General features: G+C 46.8%; 1 protein-coding gene across 2 annotated transcripts in view; it reads right to left on the reverse strand.

Moving 5' to 3' along the window:
- Positions 1-680: 680 nt before the first annotated feature.
- LOC136588511 (oocyte zinc finger protein XlCOF22-like) overlaps positions 681-24,485 on the reverse strand; it is a 71,019-nt gene continuing 47,214 nt past the window's right edge. The window contains exons 8-11 of one of the 2 annotated variants that reach the window (XM_066587791.1): positions 24,359-24,479; positions 18,989-19,086; positions 13,620-13,731; positions 681-2,134 (exon numbers count right to left, since the gene is read on the reverse strand). In XM_066587791.1, the coding sequence (XP_066443888.1) occupies positions 870-2,134; positions 13,620-13,731; positions 18,989-19,086; positions 24,359-24,479 (1,596 nt within the window). In that variant the 3' untranslated portion in view covers positions 681-869. Of the gene's footprint in view, positions 2,138-13,619; positions 13,732-18,988; positions 19,087-24,358; positions 24,480-24,485 lie in introns of both variants that reach the window. The other variant, XM_066587790.1, reaches the window with a different exon arrangement.

Here is a 24,485-nt window from a genome sequence, read left to right on the forward strand (position 1 = left end):
GCATATAGATGAAAATGGCGGAATAAGCCTATAGTCTCATGGTCTCCAAAATGAACATGTTACTCTGAGGTGGTAGTCTAACAGTGAATTCTGTTGCGATCTACTGAGGGTCTTTATCCAGCTTGCTGGGGTGTAATAAATAAATTACCTGAAAGCGCTGCAGAATAAGTTGGCACTATACAAATAACAAGTCCCTTTCCCTTTTCAGAGTAGAAAGAGTGGAAAAAAGTTTCAGCATAAGCACGGAACCATTTTCCAATATAGCCAAGAGGCAGATGTTCTAGATAGAGTTGAATTAATATCTATTCACTTTTTATCAGTTAGTATACCGGTATATTATTCTCTATGTAGAACATCCATAAACTATAGGCTTATTTTGCTATTTTCATCTATATGCGGTCTGAGCATCTTTAGTCTTGCCTATTTGGCTCTCCCATGCTCAGGGAAGTCATCTAAGCCCCTTTTTGCCTCCATGTTGGTTGTTACTCTGCCTATTTTGACATTACTATCTAGGCTCTGAGTATAACCTTTTATTAAGTGAGTGTTGGATCTGGTTGTGTTCCCATGGGAATACTGAAGTCCTGGGTTAAACCACTCATTTTATGCCAGTATCAAATACACTTATTTGCAAATGAGGTCTACTTGGGTGGTCTGTCTAGAACGTATGTGTTTGTTACTTTCTAGTCCAGAAAGAAATCTTATCTTATTAATAAAAGTAAAGTTTTAAAAGGAATCCACAAAGCAAAGGGAAGATTGAATTTACAATTAATACGTTTTCCATATTTTGAACATGGGAATAGCTTCTCTGTTGTGGGACTGCTGGGATGTTTTATTAGAGGTGCTTTATGGCTAGTGCATCTCCAACCAACTTAATATGAAAATGGTGTCGCCTCTTTGTTGTTGCTTTCATTCATATCAAAAGTATCTTCTTGTTTAACATCTTCTGGATATGAAGGTATCGGTTCTCCTGTGTGGGTTCTCTCATGCCTGACAAGATCCGACTGATGGATAAAACATCTCCCACATTCCAAGCATGTAAACACCTTCTCTCCCGTGTGCATCCTATGATGGATTTTAAGCTGAATTTTACAGGTAAAGCATTGCCCACATTCTAAACATGAAAATGACTTCTCCTTTGTGTGAATTTTCTGATGTCTAACAAGAGCTGATTTCTGATTAAAACATTTTCCACAGTCTACACACGTAAAAGGCTTCTCACCGGAATGGATTCTCTGATGGTCAGCAAGAACTGATTTCCTAGTAAAAGATTTCCCACAATCTGAACATGAAAATAGATTCTGCCCCGAGTGGATTTTCTGATGTTCCACAAGATTTGATTTCTTAGTAAACCATTTCCCACACTCCAAACACAAAAACGGCTTCTCCCCCTTATGAGTTCTTTGATGTTTAACAAGATGTGATCTTTGAGTAAAACATTTCCCACATTCCTGACATGTAAACGGCCTCTCCCCTGTGTGGCTTCTCTGATGTATCTCAAGCTGACTTTTACGTGCATAAAACTTTCCACACTCCAAACATGGAAACGGTTTCTCCCCGGTGTGAATTAGCTGATGTTCAACAAGTACGCGTTTTCTAGTGAACGACTTCCCGCATTCGGCACAGGAGTATGGCTTCTGACCTGTGTGAAATCTCTGATGTTCTAGAAGACTTGACTTATAAGGAAATGATTTGCCACATTCTTCACATGTGAGTGGTCTTTCAGAAGAGTGAATTTTCTGATGCCTAAAAAGAATGGCCTTAAGCGCAAAACACTTTCCACATGTAGAACAAGAAAATGGTTTTCCAACAGTTCGAATAAGTTGATCTCCATTATGAGATTTTTGACCTACAAATTTGTCGCAGTGATCACATAAAAAATGTATTTGTCCCGTGTGCGCTGACTCATATTTGAAAAGATGGGAACGCGTAAAACATTTTCCACATTCAGAACATATAAACTGCATTCCAGTTCTTTGTGTAACGACTGGTGATTTATCCTTCGGGTGTGCCCCGTATGTGCTGACATGTCCTGGGGGTTTTAAAATGACAGCGTTTTCTCCTGAAGAATGGTGTTTGAGGTTGTAATCCTCCACTGTAGAAAGTTGTGATGATTCTGTTAAGTTCTCGGTGTCATCTACTGGGGGGGAAAAATGAAACTTATTACCAATTTCTTAAGGCCTATTTACACAGCAATTTTCAAACTACCACAAACAATTGGTGGTTTTAAAAACTGAACACAGTACAGTAGCTGATGCACATGGTCATTAGGCTGCATGTCCATGGGCGTGATTCTGCCGGCGAATCACGCTGTCTAAAGATTTCCATAGCGTTGCTATGGAAAGCGTAGCCGCAGTGTCCACGAGTGGAAAATCATAGCGATTCTCCGCTTGCAGGATTCAAATCACAGCATGCTGCGATTTGCCGTGATTCTATGCAGTGAGCCCATCTGTCAGATAGGCTCAGTGCGGAAAACAGTCAGCTGTCTTCTGCTCCCTGGCGGCGGCGATCTGCCATGGGATATCGCTACGCCCTTGGACAGGCAGCCTTTCAATGACTGTACAAATTCTGCCATTTTTAAATGTAAATTTGATCAAAATACTAACGACTACCTGTCTGTTAGTGATGTGTGACTGAGTGATTGTGTGAGTTACATGCGATGTCATCACCGTCATCTAATCAGTCACCGGGGCTCTGAGCTCCATCCTTGATCACGACAGTGCATGCAGAGCCTGACAGCAGCCGTGTGCTTACAGGAACTGTGCTCATGTCACCGTCATGTGATCAGGGGCGGAGCTCGGAGCCCCAGTGACCGATCACATGACTGTGGTATCACAGGTCCTATAAGCACTCGGCTGCTGTCTGGCTATTCTACTTTACTAACTGTGACCCACTCCAGTCCCCTTTACTATGTTATATATGTAAGAATCACTGGTACTAGTATATATATATATATATATGTGTGTATGTTGGATTTTTGACATTTACCAATACGACAAATTGGAGTAGCAGATTAGAGCCAAGGTTATGCATACGTACTGCCACTCCATTCATCTCCATGTACAAATTGTTGAGTACACATGCTTTGTAATCTCTGGCACTCCCATTGGAATAAATGGCGGAGAGGCACATATGCACAACTTACTATAAGATGCAGGACTATACTCAATTCTCTTTTACTCCTTCCGGCTGCTTCAGTCACAGTCCCGCTGGGAAGAAGCTAGAGTGGAATGGGCTAGAGCAGTGTTCCCCAACTCCAGTCCTCAGGGACCGCCAACAGGTCAGGTTTTCATGATTTCCTCAGTGTTGCACAGGTGATGTAATTATTGTTGGTGCCTCAGACATTGCCACAGGTGTACTCTCTATAGGATATGCTGAAAACATGACCTGATGGTGGTGCCTGAAGACTGGAGTTGGGGACTCCTGGACTAGAGGACATCTCATGTCAACAGGCCAGCTGACATTCCCTGGTCACATGACTGTCTAGCAAAGGCGGACCCAGATATTTGTAGCTGATGAAGAGCAGGTATGGAGGTATCGGGGAAACTTATGGGGTGGGAAGATCATTTGAAAAGCACATGACGGCTTTGGGATGCTCTTTAGCCATCGCAATCAAAGACCATCCGTGCTGCTTTTCCGGTCAATTCCTGGAACTGACTATGTGACTGACTGCGTTGAGAACAGGAGAGACTGGTGGAACGATGACAGGAGCTGCCGAAATGGGGAGCTAAGAGGCGAGTATAGTAATTCTATTTTACTGCGTTGGGGTCTCAACGGGGGAATGCTAAAATACCGAGGGGGCTACATGACGGAGGGCTAACTACCGTGGGGGCACAGCATGTAGTATAATTTAATAGGAAGAGCAGAGCTTGTTGTACAATTAATTCCTGGGGGTACGGCTTGTAATCTAATTAATTTCTCAGGGCATGACGCGTAGTAGAATTTCTGGAGGTATAGCGTATAATTCATTTCTTGTTCATGGCGTGTAGTATAATTTATTGCAGGGGGGTCACAACGATTATTATTTCTGGGGTCATGGTGTGTATTGTAATATACTTCTGGAGCGAGTGGTGTTATTATTTTCAGAGGGCCACAAATGTGCAGAAACAAGCATTCACTGGAGAAGTCATGAACGTTGTAGATGAAGGAGTCCGGAGGACCCGGCTGCGGTCACTCATTGTCAGCGTCACACCAGCATTGGTCCACTGCACTACTATGTCCGTTAGGGTCACACTGGGAGTTGTAGTGGTAAAATCTTCTATAGCACTGAGTATACCAAAGCATTGATGGCAACCCAAATATACAACATGTTTTGCCTTTTGTTCTCTCTCATTCTCAGTCTCCTTCCCTCTGTCTCTCGTTTTCTCCTCTCATTCTCTCTTCTTGTGTCCTGCAGCTGCAATCACATCAGGATTAGCAATGGTGCCAATGGAGCACTGTCTCCAGGTCCCGAATCCCCCAATGTTTAGGGGGACCCCCAGATGCATGTTCCTCAGCAGGAAGATGGAGTCCCAGACACTGGTTCTCACCGGTTTGGCAGATTTGAAGAGAAGCAGTGAGGCTCAATTTTGTAGTGATGTAACAAACCCCCCAAACAGTGGAATACTCACCCTGCAACTACACCTCCCACCCCTCATCCCTCTAGTTCCCCCATCATTCTCCTCCTTTCTTCTAGCGACAGCGTGGTCATGTGATTGGTGCTGGCCTAGGTACCTGTCAAATGCGCTCACTCCAGTAGAAAGGAAGAGAATGAAGAGCGGTCCGGTGTAGACTGCTGAAGCGCTGTGCAAGGTGAGCATTTTTTTAAAAAACTAGCAGAAAAGGTGGCATTATTATTTATGGGGGTAGGAAAGGCAGAATTATTAATAAAATGGCAGAAAAGGTGGCAATATTACCAGCGGGGGCAGAAATGGTGGCCTTATCTACTACAGGGGCAGAAAGAATGGTATTATTTATTACGAAAGCAGGAGAGGGGCAGTATTAATTACGGGGGCAACAAAGGCTGCACTAATATTTATGGGGCAGAAAGTGGGAATTATTACCTATGGGGCAGAAAAGGCAGCATTATTACTGATATGGGAAGGAAAGGGGACATTCTTACTGTGAAGAGGGTACTAAAAGCAGCACCTGGGGCGCAGTCTGATTGGATGTGAACAGACGTGTGCTGACTGAGCTCCAGCAAGAGATCCTGGACCCGGACCACCGTTAAGTAATATATTACAGCCCTGCGCTGACAGGAGGCTATGACCCGTAGCAGAGACCAGCGGCGAGTGGGAGAAGCCAGCAGCCGGGACTCCCAAGATGTCACGGCGTGCAGAGAGTGGAGGCACATGTGGACAGGACTGCCTGCCAGAAGCTGGCGAAGTTTGCAATAACAGATCCACAAAAGCAGCAGAATGAATCCTGCACACAGGACAATGGGGGAGATTAGAGGGAGCATGATGGGGAGGGGTGAGCAGCCAGCCCCCCAGAGGAACTGGAACACTTCCCTCAACACATTGCATCTGCAGAAAATATGAGAATACTAAGACATGATGTGCAGAAGATCTCAGCCGATGACGACAGTGGAGGACCACATCGTACCATTAAAACGCCACCTGACCAGGCAGAACCAGACCATCGCTAGCATGTTCAATAAGATTGACGACCTGGAAAACCACACGAGACAACATCCGTGTCGCTGGTTTACTGGAAAAGGCGGAGAGAAATAATCCTTCTGATTTCTTTGAAACATGGCTACTTAACACCTTTGGCAAGGACTCCCTGACACCATTATTTGAGGTGGAAAGAGCACACCTTGTCCCGACATGTCTACCGCCACTGGGGGCCCCTCCTCGACCTATCCTTATCAAGCTTCTGCACCTTAAGGACCGAGACATAATCCGGCGCAAAGCCAGAAAGCGGGAAAACATAATAGTGGAGGGAGCAATAATTTCCTTTTTCCCGTATTTTTGGGCAGAAGCCCAAAAGAAGCACGTAACCTTCCAGGACGTAACACGTTGCTTGCGCAATATGAATATCCCTCATACTATGTTATATCCGGCAAGGTTGAGAATTGTGACAGGTGGTGCGACACACTTTTTTGAAAATTCCAGAGATGCCATTGCCTGACTAGAACAAAACGAAAACCAAATATGAAGGGAATCACAAGCAAATCACAGTCCAGAAGAAGCTGGAAGCAACTAAAGTTGGAACCCATTCAAGATCTGCAGCAAAGACTCCAGGTCAACAAATGGAGCAAGAAGGCTACATAACTGTTAACGAAAAAAAATGTTAATTTTTCTCTAAGGTTTGCCTGATCAGCATAACCCGATTTATGGAGGACTTGTGCCCTAGCCTGTTAGGGAAGTTTCAGGTTTCTAAATTGGGTTATAGGGGATGTCTTGCACTCTGAAGGATGGTCAGCAGGTTTTCAGGGCATGCTGGGGAATGTCGCTGGACGGCATTGCCCAAGCGGTCAGTGGGTCTCTCCATTACATAGAGGAGTGGGAGGGGAGGTATTACAATAGTCTCGTGGAACATATGGGGCATGAGCGATTCAGTTAAAAGACTAGCAATATTTCAAACTGTCAACCAGTATCACCCGTTGGTGTTATGTCTACAGGAGACGCATTTGTCCAAGGAAAACCTACATGCAGTGAATGTAAACTGGGCAGGCAATAGTTTCCACTGCGTGCGTTCAAGCCATTAGAGGGGAGTAAGCACCCTGATACACAAGTCAATCCCATTTTATTGTTTCTCCAGTAAAATTGATTCTAAGGGGCGATTTGTGTGTCTGCACTGTAAACTGTACAATTTTACATGTATTCTTGTTTCTCTATACATTGTACCCCCTTACAGTAGCAGGGTTATGGGTCAGATACTGAAATTTGTAACAAAAATCTCAGACATTCCAATTTTAATAGTGGGAGACTTTAACTCCGTTATCGATCCATACTGGGATAAAACACGGATAGAGGAAGGTATTAGGGAAGGACAACTAACACTGCTGGGACATCTATTACACGAAACACTACTTATAGATCTATGGCGGACCAGGAATCCAGGGATCAAATATTACTCCTGCCACTCCAGCTTCTACCAATCCCTATCACGTATTGATCTGGCAGTTGGTAACGCCCTACTACATAACAGCGATCCATTACTTGCCCGGATCTATACCAGACTATTCACCTATGCTGCAGGAAGTACAGGACACTGAGGGAGCTAGATTACGACAACGACAATGGAGACTAAATGCCTTCTGGCTAAACATAATAGACTGCCCAAGAATAGTGGGATTAATACTTTATCTTAAACAATCGTAGGCCCGATATATTTACAGAATCCGAGGCAATGAAGGCCTTTCTCAGAGGTCTCCTTATACAAAGTGTTACGCAGGTCAAACAGAAGCGTAGGGCATTGGGTCAGGAGCTACAGGGGAAATTGTCCGAAGCAGAATCCCAGTTCGTTAGGAACAATACATCTGAAATTACAACTAAATGGAGGGAGGTGCAAGAAGCATTTACCCAGTACACCCTAGAGACGGCAGCGAATAAGCAGTGTTTTATGAAATGCTGGCGATTATAGCTAGAGCGCAGACGGGATCCATCTACAGTACTGGACTGATGGGGGAAAATTGACATTGATACCATTTCCCATAGAAAGACCTTTTATGCCTCGCTGTACTCCTCTGGATAACACAGGGCTAGGGAGCAATTCTAACAATACGCAGCTTATCACAAGAGCAGAGGGAATGTTTAGATGCTCCTGCGGATCTCGAAGAGTTGCACGAGGCCTTAAACACCCTACGGAATAATAAAGCCCCAGGAGTAGATGGGTGCCGGCTGAAATTTACAAAAAAGTTGGGGAGATATGCTCCCAGTATCCCAAGAGGCAGAGCGTAGGCACGAACTGCACCCTCGATTAAGGAGGCAATCATAGCCATTATACCCAAACCAGGAAAAGATCCACTGATGGGAGATTCTTATACGCCCATCTCCATACTGAACGCGGATGTCAAAGGTGTTGTCTTATCGCCTCATGATGGTGATCCCATCCCTAATCCATCCAGATTAGAGTGGGTTTATACCAAGCAGACCCACAGCCACCAATACCCGCAGACTGTTCCTCAATCTGCAGTTACCAGCGGACAATACAAGGGAGAGAACAATATGTTCACTAGTTGCCGCTAAGGCGTTTGACAGCGTAGAGTGGCCCTTTCTATGGGAGGTTATGGATACTACATATGATCTGTACATAAAATTTCCTATTGCCTGTGTTCCCCAACCCCTGCACCTCCTGTACCACCCTCAACCCATTTGTGTCTAACCCAATGTACCTCACATTGTAATTGTTGCAATTGTTGTATTGTTTTGCATTTATCCATGCCTGAAAGCGCTGCGGAATAAGTTGGCGCTATACAAATAAAGATTATTATTATTATTATTTATTATACTATGGTTATAGGCTCCAAATTTATAGGCTGAGTACACCTATTAGACACTGATGCTAGGGCCTATGTAGCTGTGAATGGGGGCTGTACAGACGCATTCTCACTATTCAGAGGAACGTGTCAGGGATGTCCCCTTCCGCCACTGCTATTTGCAATAGCATTAGAGCCCCTTGCAAGTAAGATAAGGCTACATCCAGAAATAGTGGGATTTAGACATGGAAATATAGAGAAGAAGACCGCACTGTATGCGGATGACCTGTTCTTGGAGATGATGGGATATCACTGAAAACGGCTATCTTCACGACTGATGAGTATGGCGCTCACTCAGGAACAGGTAGGGCAAACCTAATCAAAATGATATGGATGCCACAACTACTCTACTTACGGGATTATACAGCGCTTCTACAAGGTCTATAGTCTATTCAGGGACCTTATATTATGTCAAAAATGCACACGGATAAAATTGGAAATACTCTATAACCCAAAGGACGGGAGGTCTGGCTTTACCTAACCCTATGGCACAGATGCAACATCTCAGGGGGTGGGAGAAAGAAGAAGTACAAGAAGCTAGCTTTCAAATCCTTTAAAACTATTTTGACAGAATGCATTTACTAGAAGCACTAGAAAGACATAGTTTTACATTTGACGCTTCCCTACACTCTCACTTATACATAAAACATGGTGGCAGACTAGAGATGTACACTGTATACTCCATTATGGGATGTGGCCTGGCTACCAGAGCTTTGCCAACTAACAGAATCTGATGGGTGGAAGAGGAAGAGCATAGAGAGGGTCTCCCGGATACAGATAGAGGCGGACATGATAGGTACATCATCCACCACCACGGGAAAAATATCTATGATGTATGAATAACTACAAAGAAAACTACATTTACGAAACCCACTGACGGTCAAACATAAATGGGAAGCAGATATCGGACCCATCAAAGACTCACAATGGGAGGAGATTCTGAGTGACCCCTAGACTGTCAATAAGTCACCTGGGCTGTCCCAACTGTATCTACAGAGTAGATCGCACTTCAGCGTTCTGGCATGACACAGGGGTAAGGGATAACCCGCTAGGTATACGGTGTAAGATCCAAAGGGCGGGTTAATACACATGATGTGGAGATGTCCAATGCTGAACAGATATACATGTACACTCAGTAACCCGTCCCACTCCAATGCCTGACCTGTCCCGACATTGTGAAATTCCTCTATAGCTCCGATGTCGGAACAGGCCCGCCGCTTGTCAGACACATCGGGTGCAGATGCACTCCTGCACTGGTCCTCATCGAGGACCTCTGAGGAGACGGCAGAAAGGCTTTTTAACCCCTTCTACCTTCTCCTTGTCCATCTAGTTCAGCCTGTTTATCCTCCTATGTTGTTGATCCAGAGGAAGGCAAAAAACCCCAAGAGGCAGGAGCCAATTAGCCCTTTTGGGGGAAAATTCCTTCTCGACTCCCTAATTTCAATCAGACTAATCTAATCCCTGGATCAACCTCTCATAGTTCCTACCTGCCTGTATACCCGGATTAACAATTAACCTAAGATTTATATCCTGTAATATCCTTCAGCTCTAGAAAGACATCTAGTCCCTTTTAAACTCCTCTATGGATTTTGCCATCACCACATCCTCAGGCAAAGAGTTCCACAGTCTCACTGCTCTTACAGTAAAGAACCCTTTTCTGTGTTGGTGATGAAACCTACTTTCTTCTAGACGTAGTGGATGCCCTCTTGTTACCATCGCAGTCCTAGGTATAAACAGATCCTGGCAGAGATCCTTGTATTGTCCCCTCATGTATTTATACATAGTTATTTGATCACCCCTTAGCCGTCTTTTTTCCAGGGTAAATAATCCCAGTTTTGGTGCCTCTCTGGGTATTCCAGTCCTCTCATTCCATGTATTAGTTTAGTCGCTCTTCTTTGAACCCCCTCCAGGACTGTAACATCTTTCCTGAGCACCGGTGTCCAGAACTGTACGCAGTATTCCATGTGAGGCCTGACAAGTGCCTTATATAATGGAAGGATAATGTTCTCGTCCCTTGCCCCTATACCTCTTTTATTGCACCCCAAGACTCTATTTGCTTTTGCAGCAGCTGACTGGCATTGGCTACTCCAGTTTAATCTATAATCCACTAGTACCCCAGGTCTTCTTCCATCTCACTTTTCCCTAGCAGTACCCCATTTAGTGTATATTGGTGACATCCATTTCTCCTGCCCATGTGCAGAACCTTACATTTATCTACATTGAACTTCATTTGCCATTTTTCTGCCCAAGCCCCCGGCTTATCTCGGTCTGTTTGTAGCCGTACATTGTCCTCCATTGCATTAATTATATTGTATAATTTTGTGTCATCTGTAAATATTGATATTTTGCTGTGCAGTCCCTCTATCAGATCGTTGATAAATATATTGAACAGAATGGGTCCTAATACTGAACCCTGTGGCCCCCCACTAGCAACGGTGGCCCAATCAGAGTACGAACCATTTATTACCCCCCTCTGCTTTCTATCTCTGAGCCAGTTCTCTACCCAATAACACACGTTTTCACCCAATCTGAGCTTCTCATTTTATATATTAGCCTATTATGCGGCACGGTGTCAAATGCTTTCGAGAAGTTCAGCTATACAAGATCAATAGACTCTCCCAGGTCCAGCCTAGAACTTACTTCATCGTAGAAGCTGATCAGATTGGTCTGACATGATCGACCCTTCATGAACCCATGCTGGTGAGGAGTTATTCCATTGTTATCCTTGAGGTATTCTTCGATGGCATCTCTCAGAAACCCCTCGAATATTTTTCCAGTCACCGAAGTGAGACTTACCGGCCTGTAGTTACCAGGCTCCCTTTTGGACCCCTTTTTGTAAATTGGAACCACGTTGTCAATGCGCCAATCCAATGGTACAACCCCGGTCTCGATAGTATCCACAAATATTTTATATAGCGGCCTAGCTATCACATCACTTAGTTCCCTCAGTACCCTTGGGTGTATTCCATCTGAGCCTGACGATTTATCGATTTTAATCTTCTGTAACCGGTTCCGCACTTCCTCCTGCGTTAGGCATGAAATATTTTGTGAGGGGTTCATTTTATTCCCCTGCATCTCATGTGGCATTTCCTTTTCATTTGTGAATATGCACATTAGCACTATGCAATGCAAAGAGCCTTGTGACCTCAGCTGTCACTCACAGCCTAGGTCGGGAGGATGAAGAGAGAATGCGCATTCCGCCAGGCGATCATTTGATCACTGGGACCCTCCTGATTTCGGCTGTCAAGGAGCAGGAGGGTGAAGGGAGAATGCCAAATAGGCATTCAAATAAATTGGAGCTGGGGAGAATGGGGGGGGGGGGGAATGGATTGGAAAGAGTTAATCAATTCCATATACAGAGGTAACCTGGATCTTTCCCCACCAGTGTGCATACTCAGTTATGTGAGCGATCTGCCAATAGAGGAGCGAATAGCGGTGGCGAGGTTACTCTACGTAGCAAGAAAACGGATGGCCTACTTTGGCTGGATGAAGCGCCGCCTACAGGGGGAGAATTTAACACTAAAGTTAATTGTCTTTTACCCCGGGAAAAAGGGATATATCTTAAAAGAAACGCTGGTCACAAATATGACAAGATATGGGGGAAATGGCCGAGTATAACTGGAGTGGCAAACCAGAAACTAATTGTTAACAACTAGATTATAGCAATGTCCCAGCCTGGGAATAAGAGTTGGGGATCTGCTATGGATGGTAGTGGAGGTACAAGCTTAAGGCTGGGGTCACACGGGCTGAAACAATAGTATCAGCTGTATCCTTCTGTGAATTCCTGATAAGGCTCATCGTCAGCACGCTGACAGACAACGATGAGCGACGGGGGAACGAAAACTGCAGGATGTCCGCGCAGTCGCACACAGACGGCTTTTAAGCGAATTGTGAGTGATAATCGTTATTTTTTAATGGGCCTTTACTGTGTAGGGACTAATTTCTAAATGGGGCACTATGGATTGTATAGAGGTGTGGAAAACCAGCCAGCACGGGGAAAGGAGAGGGCTCTGGCCGTTATACCTCTGTAAGCCAGTTTCACTTGCACTTATGTGACTAGTCGTCTCCTGGCTTCAGCTCCTGCTTTTGTAAGGTCTGGTACATTGAACACAAATATTATCTCCCTCTGGTAAGAAACATGACATGCCTCTCATCTCAACTGCTCTGATGCATGCAAGGCAGCTAGCGCATGTAGGAGCAGGTTAGTGCCCAGCACTGACGACCTACACGGAAAGACCACTATGTTAGGGACCCCCTTCAGTAGCACGTTGGACCTCTTCGGCCCTTAGACCGCAACAATTTATTGAGGCATAGATTTCACTAGGTGTTGCAATCGTACTGCAGGAATATCGGCCCCTGCGGACAGGAAGCTTCTTACAGTTGCCACAAATTAGATAAAAGAAACTGATGTGCACTATACAGCGGACGGGTACCGTTCATGGATTCAGGAAGCTTGTGCCAAATTCTGACCCACTCAGCGGGGAGCAACAGAAATCTGGATTCATCTGACCAGCTGAGGTTGTTTCACTGCTCGGTGATCCAAGTGTTGGGCTCCCTTGCCTGCTGGAGTTTTGCCTTCCTGTTTCTCTTAGACAAGAATCACCCTCAAACTGATCATCTGCTATTATAGTCCATCCTCGGTAAGTAAAGATGTTCAGACACCTGAGTTTTATTCACTTGCAATTTCCATCAGTGTGCACTGCCTGTTTGTCAAAACTATTCTTGATAGCCTCCTCTGACCCCTTTCGCTGACGAGTTGTTTACATCTCCTGGGTGTTTTTCCTCAAATCACATGATCTTCTGTATATTCTTTACATCGCTGTACAAGAAAACACCACAAGGTTGGCGTTTTTTAAAATCCTAGCCCCGGCTCGTCTGGTACCAATGACTAAATTTTGTTCAAAGTTGCCAAGATTGCATGATTTTCCCATTCTAGCATGGATTCACTCTGCAGTTGATCCACTGAAAACTTGCCTACTTGATTTTATACCGTATTCTGGGGTCACGTGTCTAATTTCTATATAAAGATACTTCAATCATAAAAGGGCAGGCGTCTCTAATAAATTTCCAATCCGTGTATATTCTGTCATTTACGAAAAGACAAAACACATATAGCAAAGTGTAACCCAATGCAGATAACGAGGAGCTTATTACTCACCTGTGTTGGGATTTGTAGAAACTTCCTCTTCTGCACACCACTCGTCACACATCACATATGTTTCTTCGTCACTTTCTATAATTTCAACTTTTATATTAATGAGATCTTCTTCCTGATTTAAAATCCAGACAAATTAGATGTAATATTCAATTCTACCACAATACAGTGAGAAGCCATGCAGAACGCACATTCTGTCAAAAACACTGCTGCGCCCCCAGAAGAAGTTGTCGTTCTCCTGTAGTACCCGGCATGCAGTTCCATCTCAGGCAGATATATACATGATGAGAGTTGTGGTGATTAGATGAACAGTCTTGACACTGGAGGCCCTAAAAGTAGTTCCCCCCTTGGCCTATAAGAGGCTATCGGAGGCTCCTTGAGTGTAGTGACCTTTTTTTCTGCTTGTGTGAAGCTTGTTGACCACTAGACGCCTCTACGACGCAGAAAAGAGACCCCATTACCAGAGTCTGAGAGGGGAGAATTATTGGGATGTGAGAAGCTGGATGGTCGTATAGGACTGTTAGGAGGTGTTGGAACCAGTGGATGGGGGCAAACAAGGTGACCGGGCTCAGGACACCCCCTACAGACCACCAGTAGAGAGGAGCATCTAACCAGACTGTAAGGAGGTGTTGGGATCAGTGTATGGGGGCACACAAGGTGACTGGGCCCAGCCTGCCCGACAGATCACCAGTAGAGAGGAGCATCTGACCAGACTGTTAGGAGGTGTTGGGACCAGTGGATGTGTGAGGGCACACAAGGTGACCAGGCTCAGGACGCCCCCTACAGACCACCAGTAGAGAGGAGCATCTGACCAGACTGTTAGGAGGTGTTGGGACCAGTGGATAGGGGCACACAAGGTGACCGGGCTCAGGACGCCCCCCACAGACCATTAGTAGAGAGAAGCATCTGACCAGACTGTTAGGAGGCGTTGGGATCAGTGGATGGGGGCACATAAGTTGACCAGGCTCAGGACACCCCTTACAGACCACCGGTAGAGAGGAGCATCTGACTAGGCTGTTAGGAGGTGTTGGGACCAGTAGATTGGGGCAAACAAGGTGACCGGGCTCAGGACGCCCCCGCAGACCACCAGTAGAGAAGTAGAGAGGAGCATCTGACCAGACTGTTAGGAGGTGTTGGGATCAGTGGATGGGGGCACACATGGTGACCGGACTAAGGATGCCCCCTACAGACCACCAGTAGAGAGGAACATCTGACCAGACTGTTAGGAGGTGTTGCGACCAGTGGATGGGGGCACACATGGTGACCGGACTAAGGATGCCCCCTACAGACCATTAGTAGAGAGGAGCATCTGACCAGACTGTTAGGTGGTGTTGGGACCAGTGGATGGGGGCAAACAAGGTGACTGGGCTCAGGACGCCCCCTACAGACCACCAGTAGAAAGGAGCATCTGACCAGACTGTTAGGAGGTGTTGCGACCAGTGGATGGGGGCATGCAAGGTGACCAGGCTCAGCCTGCCGACAGATCACCAGTAGAGAGGAGCATCTGACCAGACTGTTAGGAGGTGTTAGGACCAGTGGATGTGTGAGGGCACACAAGGTGACCGGGCTCAGGTCTCCCCCTACAGACCACCAGTAGAGAGGAGCATCTGACCAGACTGTTAGGAGGTGTTGGGACCAGTGGATAGGGGCACACAAGGTGACCGGGCTCAGGCCCCCCGAACAGATCACCAGTAGAGAGGAGCGTCTGACCAGATTGTTAGGAGGTGTTGGGACGAGTGGATGTGTGAGGGCACACAAGATGACCGGGGTCAGGACGTCCCCTACGGACCACCAGTAGAGAGGAGCATCTGACCAGACTGTTAGGAGGTGTTGGGACCAGTGGATAGGGGCACACAAGGTGACCGGGCTCAGGACGCCCCCTACAGACCATTAGTAGAGAGAAGCATCTGACCAGACTGTTAGGAGGCGTTGGGATCAGTGGATGGGGGCACACAAGTTGACCAGGCTCAGGACACCCCTTACAGACCACCGGTAGAGAGGAGCATCTGACTAGGCTGTTAGGAGGTGTTGGGACCAGTATATTGGGGCAAACAAGGTGACCGGGCTCAGGACGCTCCCTGCAGACCACCAGTAGAGAGGAGCATCTGACCAGACTGTTAGGAGGTGTTGGGATCAGTGGATGTGTGAGGGCACACAAGGTGACCAGGCTCAGGTCTCCCCCTACAGACCACCAGTAGAGAGGAGCATCTGACCAGACTGTTAGGAGGTGTTAGGACCAGTGGATGTGTGAGGGCACACAAGGTGACCGGGCTCAGGTCTCCATCTACAGACCACCAGTAGAGAGGAGCATCTGACCAGACTGTTAGGAGTTGTTGGGACCAGTGGATGTGTGAGGGCACACAAGGTGACCGGGCTCAGGACGCCCCCTACAGACCACCAGTAGAGAAGAGCATCTAACCAGACTGTTAGGAGGTGTTGTGACCAGTGGATAGGGGCACACAAGGTGACCGGGCTCAGGCCCCCCGAACAGATCACCAGTAGAGAGGAGCGTCTGACCAGATTGTTAGGAGGTGTTGGGACGAGTGGATGTGTGAGGGCACACAAGGTGACCAGCTCAGGACGCCCCCTACAGACCATTAGTAGAGAGAAGCATCTGACCAGACTGTTAGGAGGCGTTGGGATCAGTGGATGGGGGCACACAAGTTGACCAGGCTCAGGACACCCCTTACAGACCACCGGTAGAGAGGAGCATCTGACTAGGCTGTTAGGAGGTGTTGGGACCAGTAGATTGGGGCAAACAAGGTGACCGGGCTCAGGACGCCCCCGCAGACCACCAGTAGAGAGGAGCATCTGACCAGACTGTTAGGAGGTGTTGGGATCAGTGGATGGGGGCACACATGGTGACCGGACTAAGGATGCCCCCTACAGACCACCAGTAGAGAGGAACATCTGACCAGACTGTTAGGAGGTGTTGCGACCAGTGGATGGGGGCACACATGGTGACCGGACTAAGGATGCCCCCTACAGACCATTAGTAGAGAGGAGCATCTGACCAGACTGTTAGGTGGTGTTGGGACCAGTGGATGGGGGCAAACAAGGTGACTGGGCTCAGGACGCCCCCTACAGACCACCAGTAGAAAGGAGCATCTGACCAGACTGTTAGGAGGTGTTGCGACCAGTGGATGGGGGCATGCAAGGTGACCAGGCTCAGCCTGCCGACAGATCACCAGTAGAGAGGAGCATCTGACCAGACTGTTAGGAGTTGTTGGGACCAGTGGATGTGTGAGGGCACACAAGGTGACCGGGGTCAGGACGCCCCCTACAGTCCACCAGTAGAGAAGAGCATCTAACCAGACTGTTAGGAGGTGTTGGGACCAGTGGATAGGGGCACACAAGGTGACCGGGCTCAGGCCCCCCGAACAGATCACCAGTAGAGAGGAGCGTCTGACCAGATTGTTAGGAGGTGTTGGGACGAGTGGATGTGTGAGGGCACACAAGATGACCGGGGTCAGGACGTCCCCTACGGACCACCAGTAGAGAGGAGCATCTGACCAGACTGTTAGGAGGTGTTGGGACCAGTGGATAGGGGCACACAAGGTGACCGGGCTCAGGACGCCCCCTACAGACCATTAGTAGAGAGAAGCATCTGACCAGACTGTTAGGAGGCGTTGGGATCAGTGGATGGGGGCACACAAGTTGACCAGGCTCAGGACACCCCTTACAGACCACCGGTAGAGAGGAGCATCTGACTAGGCTGTTAGGAGGTGTTGGGACCAGTATATTGGGGCAAACAAGGTGACCGGGCTCAGGACGCTCCCTGCAGACCACCAGTAGAGAGGAGCATCTGACCAGACTGTTAGGAGGTGTTGGGATCAGTGGATGTGTGAGGGCACACAAGGTGACCAGGCTCAGGTCTCCCCCTACAGACCACCAGTAGAGAGGAGCATCTGACCAGACTGTTAGGAGGTGTTAGGACCAGTGGATGTGTGAGGGCACACAAGGTGACCGGGCTCAGGTCTCCATCTACAGACCACCAGTAGAGAGGAGCATCTGACCAGACTGTTAGGAGTTGTTGGGACCAGTGGATGTGTGAGGGCACACAAGGTGACCGGGCTCAGGACGCCCCCTACAGACCACCAGTAGAGAAGAGCATCTAACCAGACTGTTAGGAGGTGTTGGGACCAGTGGATAGGGGCACACAAGGTGACCGGGCTCAGGCCCCCCGAACAGATCACCAGTAGAGAGGAGCGTCTGACCAGATTGTTAGGAGGTGTTGGGACGAGTGGATGTGTGAGGGCACACAAGGTGACCGGGCTCAGGACGCCCCCTACAGACCATTAGTAGAGAGAAGCATCTGACCAGACTGTTAGGAGGCGTTGGGATCAGTGGATGGGGGCACACAAGTTGACCAGGCTCAGGACACCCCTTACAGACCACCGGTAGAGAGGAGCATCTGACTAGGCTGTTAGGAGATGTTCGGACCAGTAGATTGGGGCAAACAAGGTGACCGGGCTCAGGACGCCCCCTGCAGACCACCAGTAGAGAGGAGCATCTGACCAGACTGTTAGGAGGTGTTGGGATCAGTGTATGGGGCCACGCAAGTTGACCGGGCTCATCCCGCCTGACAGATCACCAGTAGAGAGGAGCATCTGACCAGACTGTTAGGAGGTGTTGGGATCAGTGGATGGGGGCACACATGGTGACCGGACTAAGGATGCCCCCTACAGACCACCAGTAGAGAGGAACGTCTGATAGTTCGACAAGCACCAGTAAACAGGGCCCCTGTGTCTGTCATAACCATTTCAACGTGCTTGGCTGAAGGACATTTGCTCTCATGGCGTAAATTATGTGTGCGGCCTTTAACATCCACCCACCAAAGCCTTTGTTTGCAATTGAACTGGACGCTATGGAGTGGAAATAGGTTGTCCTCAACAACAAATCCAGGTTTCGTTTTGGCACCGAAACTCTCAACTGCCGAGACTCCCACCGATTTCATGAACAGGGGTCCTGTGTCCTCCTCTGCCTGCCACTGCAGGGGTTGATTCTCCACCCGCTGTAACGTCAGACTGGCTGAGCATACACGGTCGGTGCTCCATTCATTTCATGGGGTTGATGAAAATAACCGAGTGCTTGCCACTCGGCTATCTTGGCAGTCCTATATAAAATGAATGGAGTGTCAGCCTGCTTGCAAGACCAGCGCTCTATTCTGTCTCTTTCTCACTACAGAGGGTGCAGTTAGAGGACATGGGAACCCCATTGTGTGGATCGGAGGAGGTCTTAGCGGCAAGACCCCCACAATCAGCAAGTTATTCCCTATCTTTTGGACAAAGGACAACTTATGTTCCCAGTACAACCCCTTTAAAAACTAAGCAAGTGGTCTCAGGTTATATAAAAACCTAAACTCTATTTACCTGAGGATCCTGGGGACCGCTGGGATCGTTCTCTGTACAATTCTGGAAACAAAGAGGAGTGCGGCACCTCTCTGGTGGATTTCTCTTATTGCATCCATCTGTAAGCAATACACAGCGATAACTAGAATTATTCTTACCATCAATTCCTTTTCTATGAGTCCATCCTCACGGCACACATGGAGGTTGCCACGCCTGAGCTCGTTGGGACAGAAAGAGGAGAGTTCTTGAGGGCTCCTCCCACTATCCATCTCCAGTGACTTCAAATCATCACAATGTATACGTGGCCTAGTCTTTTATTGTTGCTTAAAAAACCAACGTACTGTTATGTTTACACGCACAATATACAGTAGTTTACGGGAGGGGGGTGTAAGTATGTGCAGTCATGATGGACTCATGGAAAAGGAATTAACAGTTAGAAGAATTCCAGTTCTACCCTAGGGTCCATCCTGACAGCACACATGGAGGCATTACCAGATCACCATGCTTTTAGGGGGAACTACTGCCTGAAGGACCTTCCGCCCAAAAGCCAGCTCCCTAGCAGTATGGAGATCCAAGCGATAATGCTTAGTACATGTGTGGATGTTACATCACGTTGCAGCTTTACAAATGTTCTGTAGAGCTTCACCACCATCAGCCCACAAGGATGCGAGGGCCCTTGTAGTGTGGGCTCTCAACCCTTCCGGGGAGGCAGATCTCTGGCTTTATATGCTTCCTGAATTGATGTTTTAATCCATCCAGCAATGATATCTTCAGACGCTGGTTTTCCCTTATTCTGACATTTAAGGAATAAGTTATCTGTTTTTTTAAAGGTTTGTGAGACCTGTAATAGGACAGGACTGCCCGCCTGACATTTAAACTGCACAAGCGCCGTTCTTTGTCATTTTAAAAACCTGACAGAAGGAAGGTATAATTATTCCCTGTTCCATGTGGAGCATCGACACCGCTTTAGGAAAAGAATAAGTTTAGTCTCATGACTATCCTATCGTCAAATACCTTTAAGTAGGACTCTACAGGGTAATTCCTGTATCTCACCAATTGGTTGTAATAGCTATCAGTAAGGCTACTTTGATGGATAGGTTTTTAAGCAATACCAAAAGTATGGGTTTCAAAGAGAGGTTCAAAGAGGCTGTCTAACACTAAACTAAGATCCCAGATCTGACCATGTGATTCACACCAGTTGTGGAATTTCCTCCAGACCCTCGTATATATTGGAGGTAGAGCTCTTTTGACTCTCAAGAGAGTGTGTATTACCTTGGATGATAGTCATTGGTCTCTCAATTTCTGCCGCTCAATAGCCAGACCATCAGCTTCATGCAGAGGATCTCCTGGCAGAACACTGGACTTCGGAACAGAAGGCCGTGCCTGAGGGCAGCGGAATCAGTGTCTGTATGGCCTAGAAAGACAATGATGGGAACCAGGGCCTTTTAGCCACGCTGGGCAATGAATACAACCACGGTCCATCAGTTCTGGATTTTATGCAGAGTCCGAGAATTTAGGGGAAGGGGGAAAAGGATACGCCAAATCCATGTCCAATTCTTGTGAAGATGCATTCGGTGCCAGGAGATTGTTTACTGGACTAAAGAAAAAAATTTCTGCATTTCGAATTTGTCTTTGATGCAAGAGGTCTATCTGGGGGGAACACCACTGAGATGTCAACAGATCGAATATGTCGAAGTTTAGGGACCATTCCCCTGGATCTAACCTTCCCCGACTCAAAGTCTGCAATAATGTTTTGAGAGCCTTTTAGGGTGATAGCCAGTAAAGACTTTATCTAGTTCTTCGTCCAGTAGAATGTTCAACAGTAGTTTGAGGATGATGTATGGTGCCAAATAAGACACTGTTGCCAGACAATATTTTTACGTGTTCCCCACAAATTATATCTTCAGCTTCAATCGACATTTCCCAAACTGTTCCGAGCTCCTTTTGCTTGATGATTTAGAGCAGACATAAGCCGGAGAGGAACCCCACTGTTCCCCATCCGTCGCCTGTGCTCTCTGCCGACAAGTGGTTCTATGACCAAATACTCTTGTTTTATTTGAGGAAAGCAGTAACCCTTCGAGGAATCAAGGAATGCTCCGAGAACTTTTTGGGTGTCTGGGTTTAGGCTGAAAATAAATTATTTAAAACTAATTTTAACCGCAATCTAATATGTTTTTGGTACACCGGGTGGATGGGAATATGTAGTGTGCGTCTTTGAGTTCAACGTGCAAATGACGCTGCCCTGAATAACCCGGGAAATAATGGACCTAATAGACTTCATTTCAGACTAAATTCAGAAATATACTGATTAAAGGACTTTAAATTAAGTATGGTTTTAAAGGAACCATTAAGTTAGTAGCCCAACCAAAGACAAATAAACTCCCCCAAAAAAACTGTTTCACTAAAGGAAGTGGATAACAGCTCCAATGCATTCAGTCTGAACTCCCTGCTCCAAACTCTCTTGGAGAAAACGTGACTTGGTCTGGTGTAACCATAACCGCTTCAGGAAAAAAAGGGCAAAAATTCTATTTTGGATCCAGGAGAGAGGCTATTATGCAAGCCATCTTTTGGTAGGTTCATCCACCTGTTTTGTCCTTGCCTGCACTTTTCCCAAAAGTTTATTTATTTAGGGCACGCCTTGCAGTTTTTAAATTCTGCGGTTTTTTTTTAATACTGTGGTTATTTGAAGTTTTCACATTTTACAGCAGTGTAGTGAACATTTAACTGAAAAGCGTTACAGTCACATTATTATAGAACAAACACAATTTGCAAAGATATGGATTGGGGGGAGAGAAAACATATCTGGAAACTTTTAGAGTAGTCCCCTCTTATTATATCCCGGCCCAATCTTGGAACTGGACTGTTGATTAAAAGTAACAGAATACGAACGGCCTGGCCAGGGCCTAACCTGGATTTAGGGGGGAAAGGGGGGGGGGGATTAGGAAAGATAGGTAAGGGGGAAGGGGTGGTTTCTGAGACAGGTGAAGTGTTTCCCATGGGGTGGACGCTGCCGGGGACAGTCTTGGACTGTAGAACAATAATAAAGTAGGCATTCATTGGTACTATTCTCTTCTTTTACAGGGAGGTTAGAAATCTATTATTTCGCGAGGGACAGGAGTAATCTAGCCACGGGGACCATATTTTTAAGAATTTGTTGTGCTTATCGGCAAGGATGGAGGTCAATTTTTCATTTATTGGGTACAAGTCCAACCTGCGTTTGACTTCAGTAAAGTCAAGGGAAGCTTTGCGCCGCAAATGGGCAATAACTTGTTTCGTGGCCAGAAAAAAGAAAGAGATTATCTTCCTAGAGTCAGGGGGGATATTATTTATACGTTTATTTAAAAGTGCCTCCCAAGGGTCTTTACGGATGTTGTGGCCTGTGACTGAATATATTAGGGAGTAGACTCGAATCCAAAGCCTCTTAACCCGAGGACAGGCCCACCAAATACGGAGCATATCTCCTGGAGCTGAACATCAGCGGAAACAGTTGGGAGATCGCCCGGGAATAGCGTGGGCTACTCGATCTGGGGTTAGGTACCATCGAGCAAGACTTTAAATGAGGTTTCCAACATTAGTATATTTCTGGCACTACTGTTAGTAGACTCCCATATCTAAACCCAGTCTTCCTCAGAGAGAGTTTCGCCGAGGTCCCTTTCCCAGCGGACTACGTACAGTAATTGTGTACGAAAGGAGGAATGTGTCAGATCTGAGTAACTCTGTGAAATGAGGCCTCTTGCGTGCGGGTATTTATAACAGTGTCTCTCAAATGAGGTTAGGGTCAGTGGAGAGCACGTGTTCTTAAGGAGGGATTTTTTTTGGGGGGGGGGGGGGGGTTTGGCTGAAAGTGTACGGCTCTGCTGCGGCACCTGCAGCTATGGTCTCTTAGCTATGAGGGCCACAGGCACATTGGGCGTGCTCCGAGGTGGCTGCTATAATGGTTTCTGGGAGACTACATGCAGTCTCACATAACCTCATGGGGTCTTTCAGCTGGGCTTAAACAACATAGTCGCTTGTAAATCAATTATAGGCACTTCACTCCAGAGTTTCAAAGCTTTTTAAACTCTATGGAAGTTAGCCAGGCTTTTACAAAGTTGCTCCTTTCTGCTTCAACTGTTGGATTTAAAGTTTTGTCCTTGTTTCTGTGACTCTAATTTCACAGATATCAGTTCTACTAGCTGGATCTTTATATATTAGATAATATTTTCCCTTTTGTGTACAGAGCAAGAAAACTGCTGAGCTGAACTCAGGATCTCCTGTTTACTAGACATGTGTTTTAATCCAGTTTAAGGTATAGCGCCACATCCCCTCAGCATGCTCATAAATACGGGTGGTCTAGACGGACCTGGCTGGGGTTAGAGACTAGTTCACTGATCATCTGGCAGAGATTATTCATCTCTCCCTGATTAGGCTTCTCCAAGTCTTGACTATGGAATTTCATCCTGCAATAACAGGTGAGTGCCAATAGGCTATGAGCTTTGTCCAAGTGGACTACTCACGGTTTGTAGATTTCCCCTGCTACCTCTATGCTCTTCCATAGCATTAGGAGGAGATGCAGAGCTTGAATCCCATAAGAAAAGCTCTCAGGGATTCAAATGTAGCACCTTACTTTGAATTTGGTGCGCTGATGCCACTGGAGTGCATCTGACGTCATCGCACATGGTGTGGCGCTGCATCACCACTTGGAGACGGCTGCTGCTAGACGCCGGGAGCTATGCGCAAGATGCAAAAGCATTTGCTGCGGGTCCCGCAGCTTCCTGACCACCTGCAGTTTTTCCACCACTGCCACTTTCCCAAACGGGCCATCCTCTGGCACTGAGAACTCCCTCTGTGTCTGTTGGGACAGGAAGAAACACTGGAGATGGATGGTGGGAGGCGGCCTTAAGAACTCTCCTCTTTCTGTCCCAACGAGCTCAGGCAGGGCAACCTCCATGTGTGCTGTCAGGATGAACGCTATGGTAAAAACACATTGCTGATACCGGATGGTCAGATGATGGGTGCTTCCAAGGGTGGCTTTACACCTGATAGCACTCCCGACAGTTCTAGCTCCGGTACTTTTACACAGGGGCGATGATTGCTCACTATAAGGAGGCAGAGCGGGTCGGAGATCTCATCCAGCCGCCCACCTCCATGCAGTTAACAGGCAGTCGTTCATAAACAAATGACTGCTAGTTTACACGGGTTGATAGTCGCTTGGATTTTAGGTAAGCTAAAAAGCAAGTGACTCCAATAAGTGAGCAATTTTTTCTCACTTGCCCTCTAGGGTTCCGTGTTCACACAGACAGTAGTCACCCGTAATCGCTTTTTTGAATGATTACTTCGGTGACTATTGGTTTGTATAAAGCATCCCCAGGAAAACTTCTAGTATCTTTATTGCATACAATCGCTTCATACCTAGTGATGTAAAGAACTCATCATTCTCCATTATGAAGTCCTTGTAGAGATCCTTCTGTCCTATGTTCTCCCACTCCTCCATTGAGAGGTGGACACTGACGTCCTGACACCTTATGGTAACCTGACA

The sequence above is a fragment of the Eleutherodactylus coqui genome, chromosome 13, assembly GCF_035609145.1.
Source record: "Eleutherodactylus coqui strain aEleCoq1 chromosome 13, aEleCoq1.hap1, whole genome shotgun sequence".
Lineage (NCBI taxonomy): Eukaryota > Metazoa > Chordata > Amphibia > Anura > Eleutherodactylidae > Eleutherodactylus > Eleutherodactylus coqui.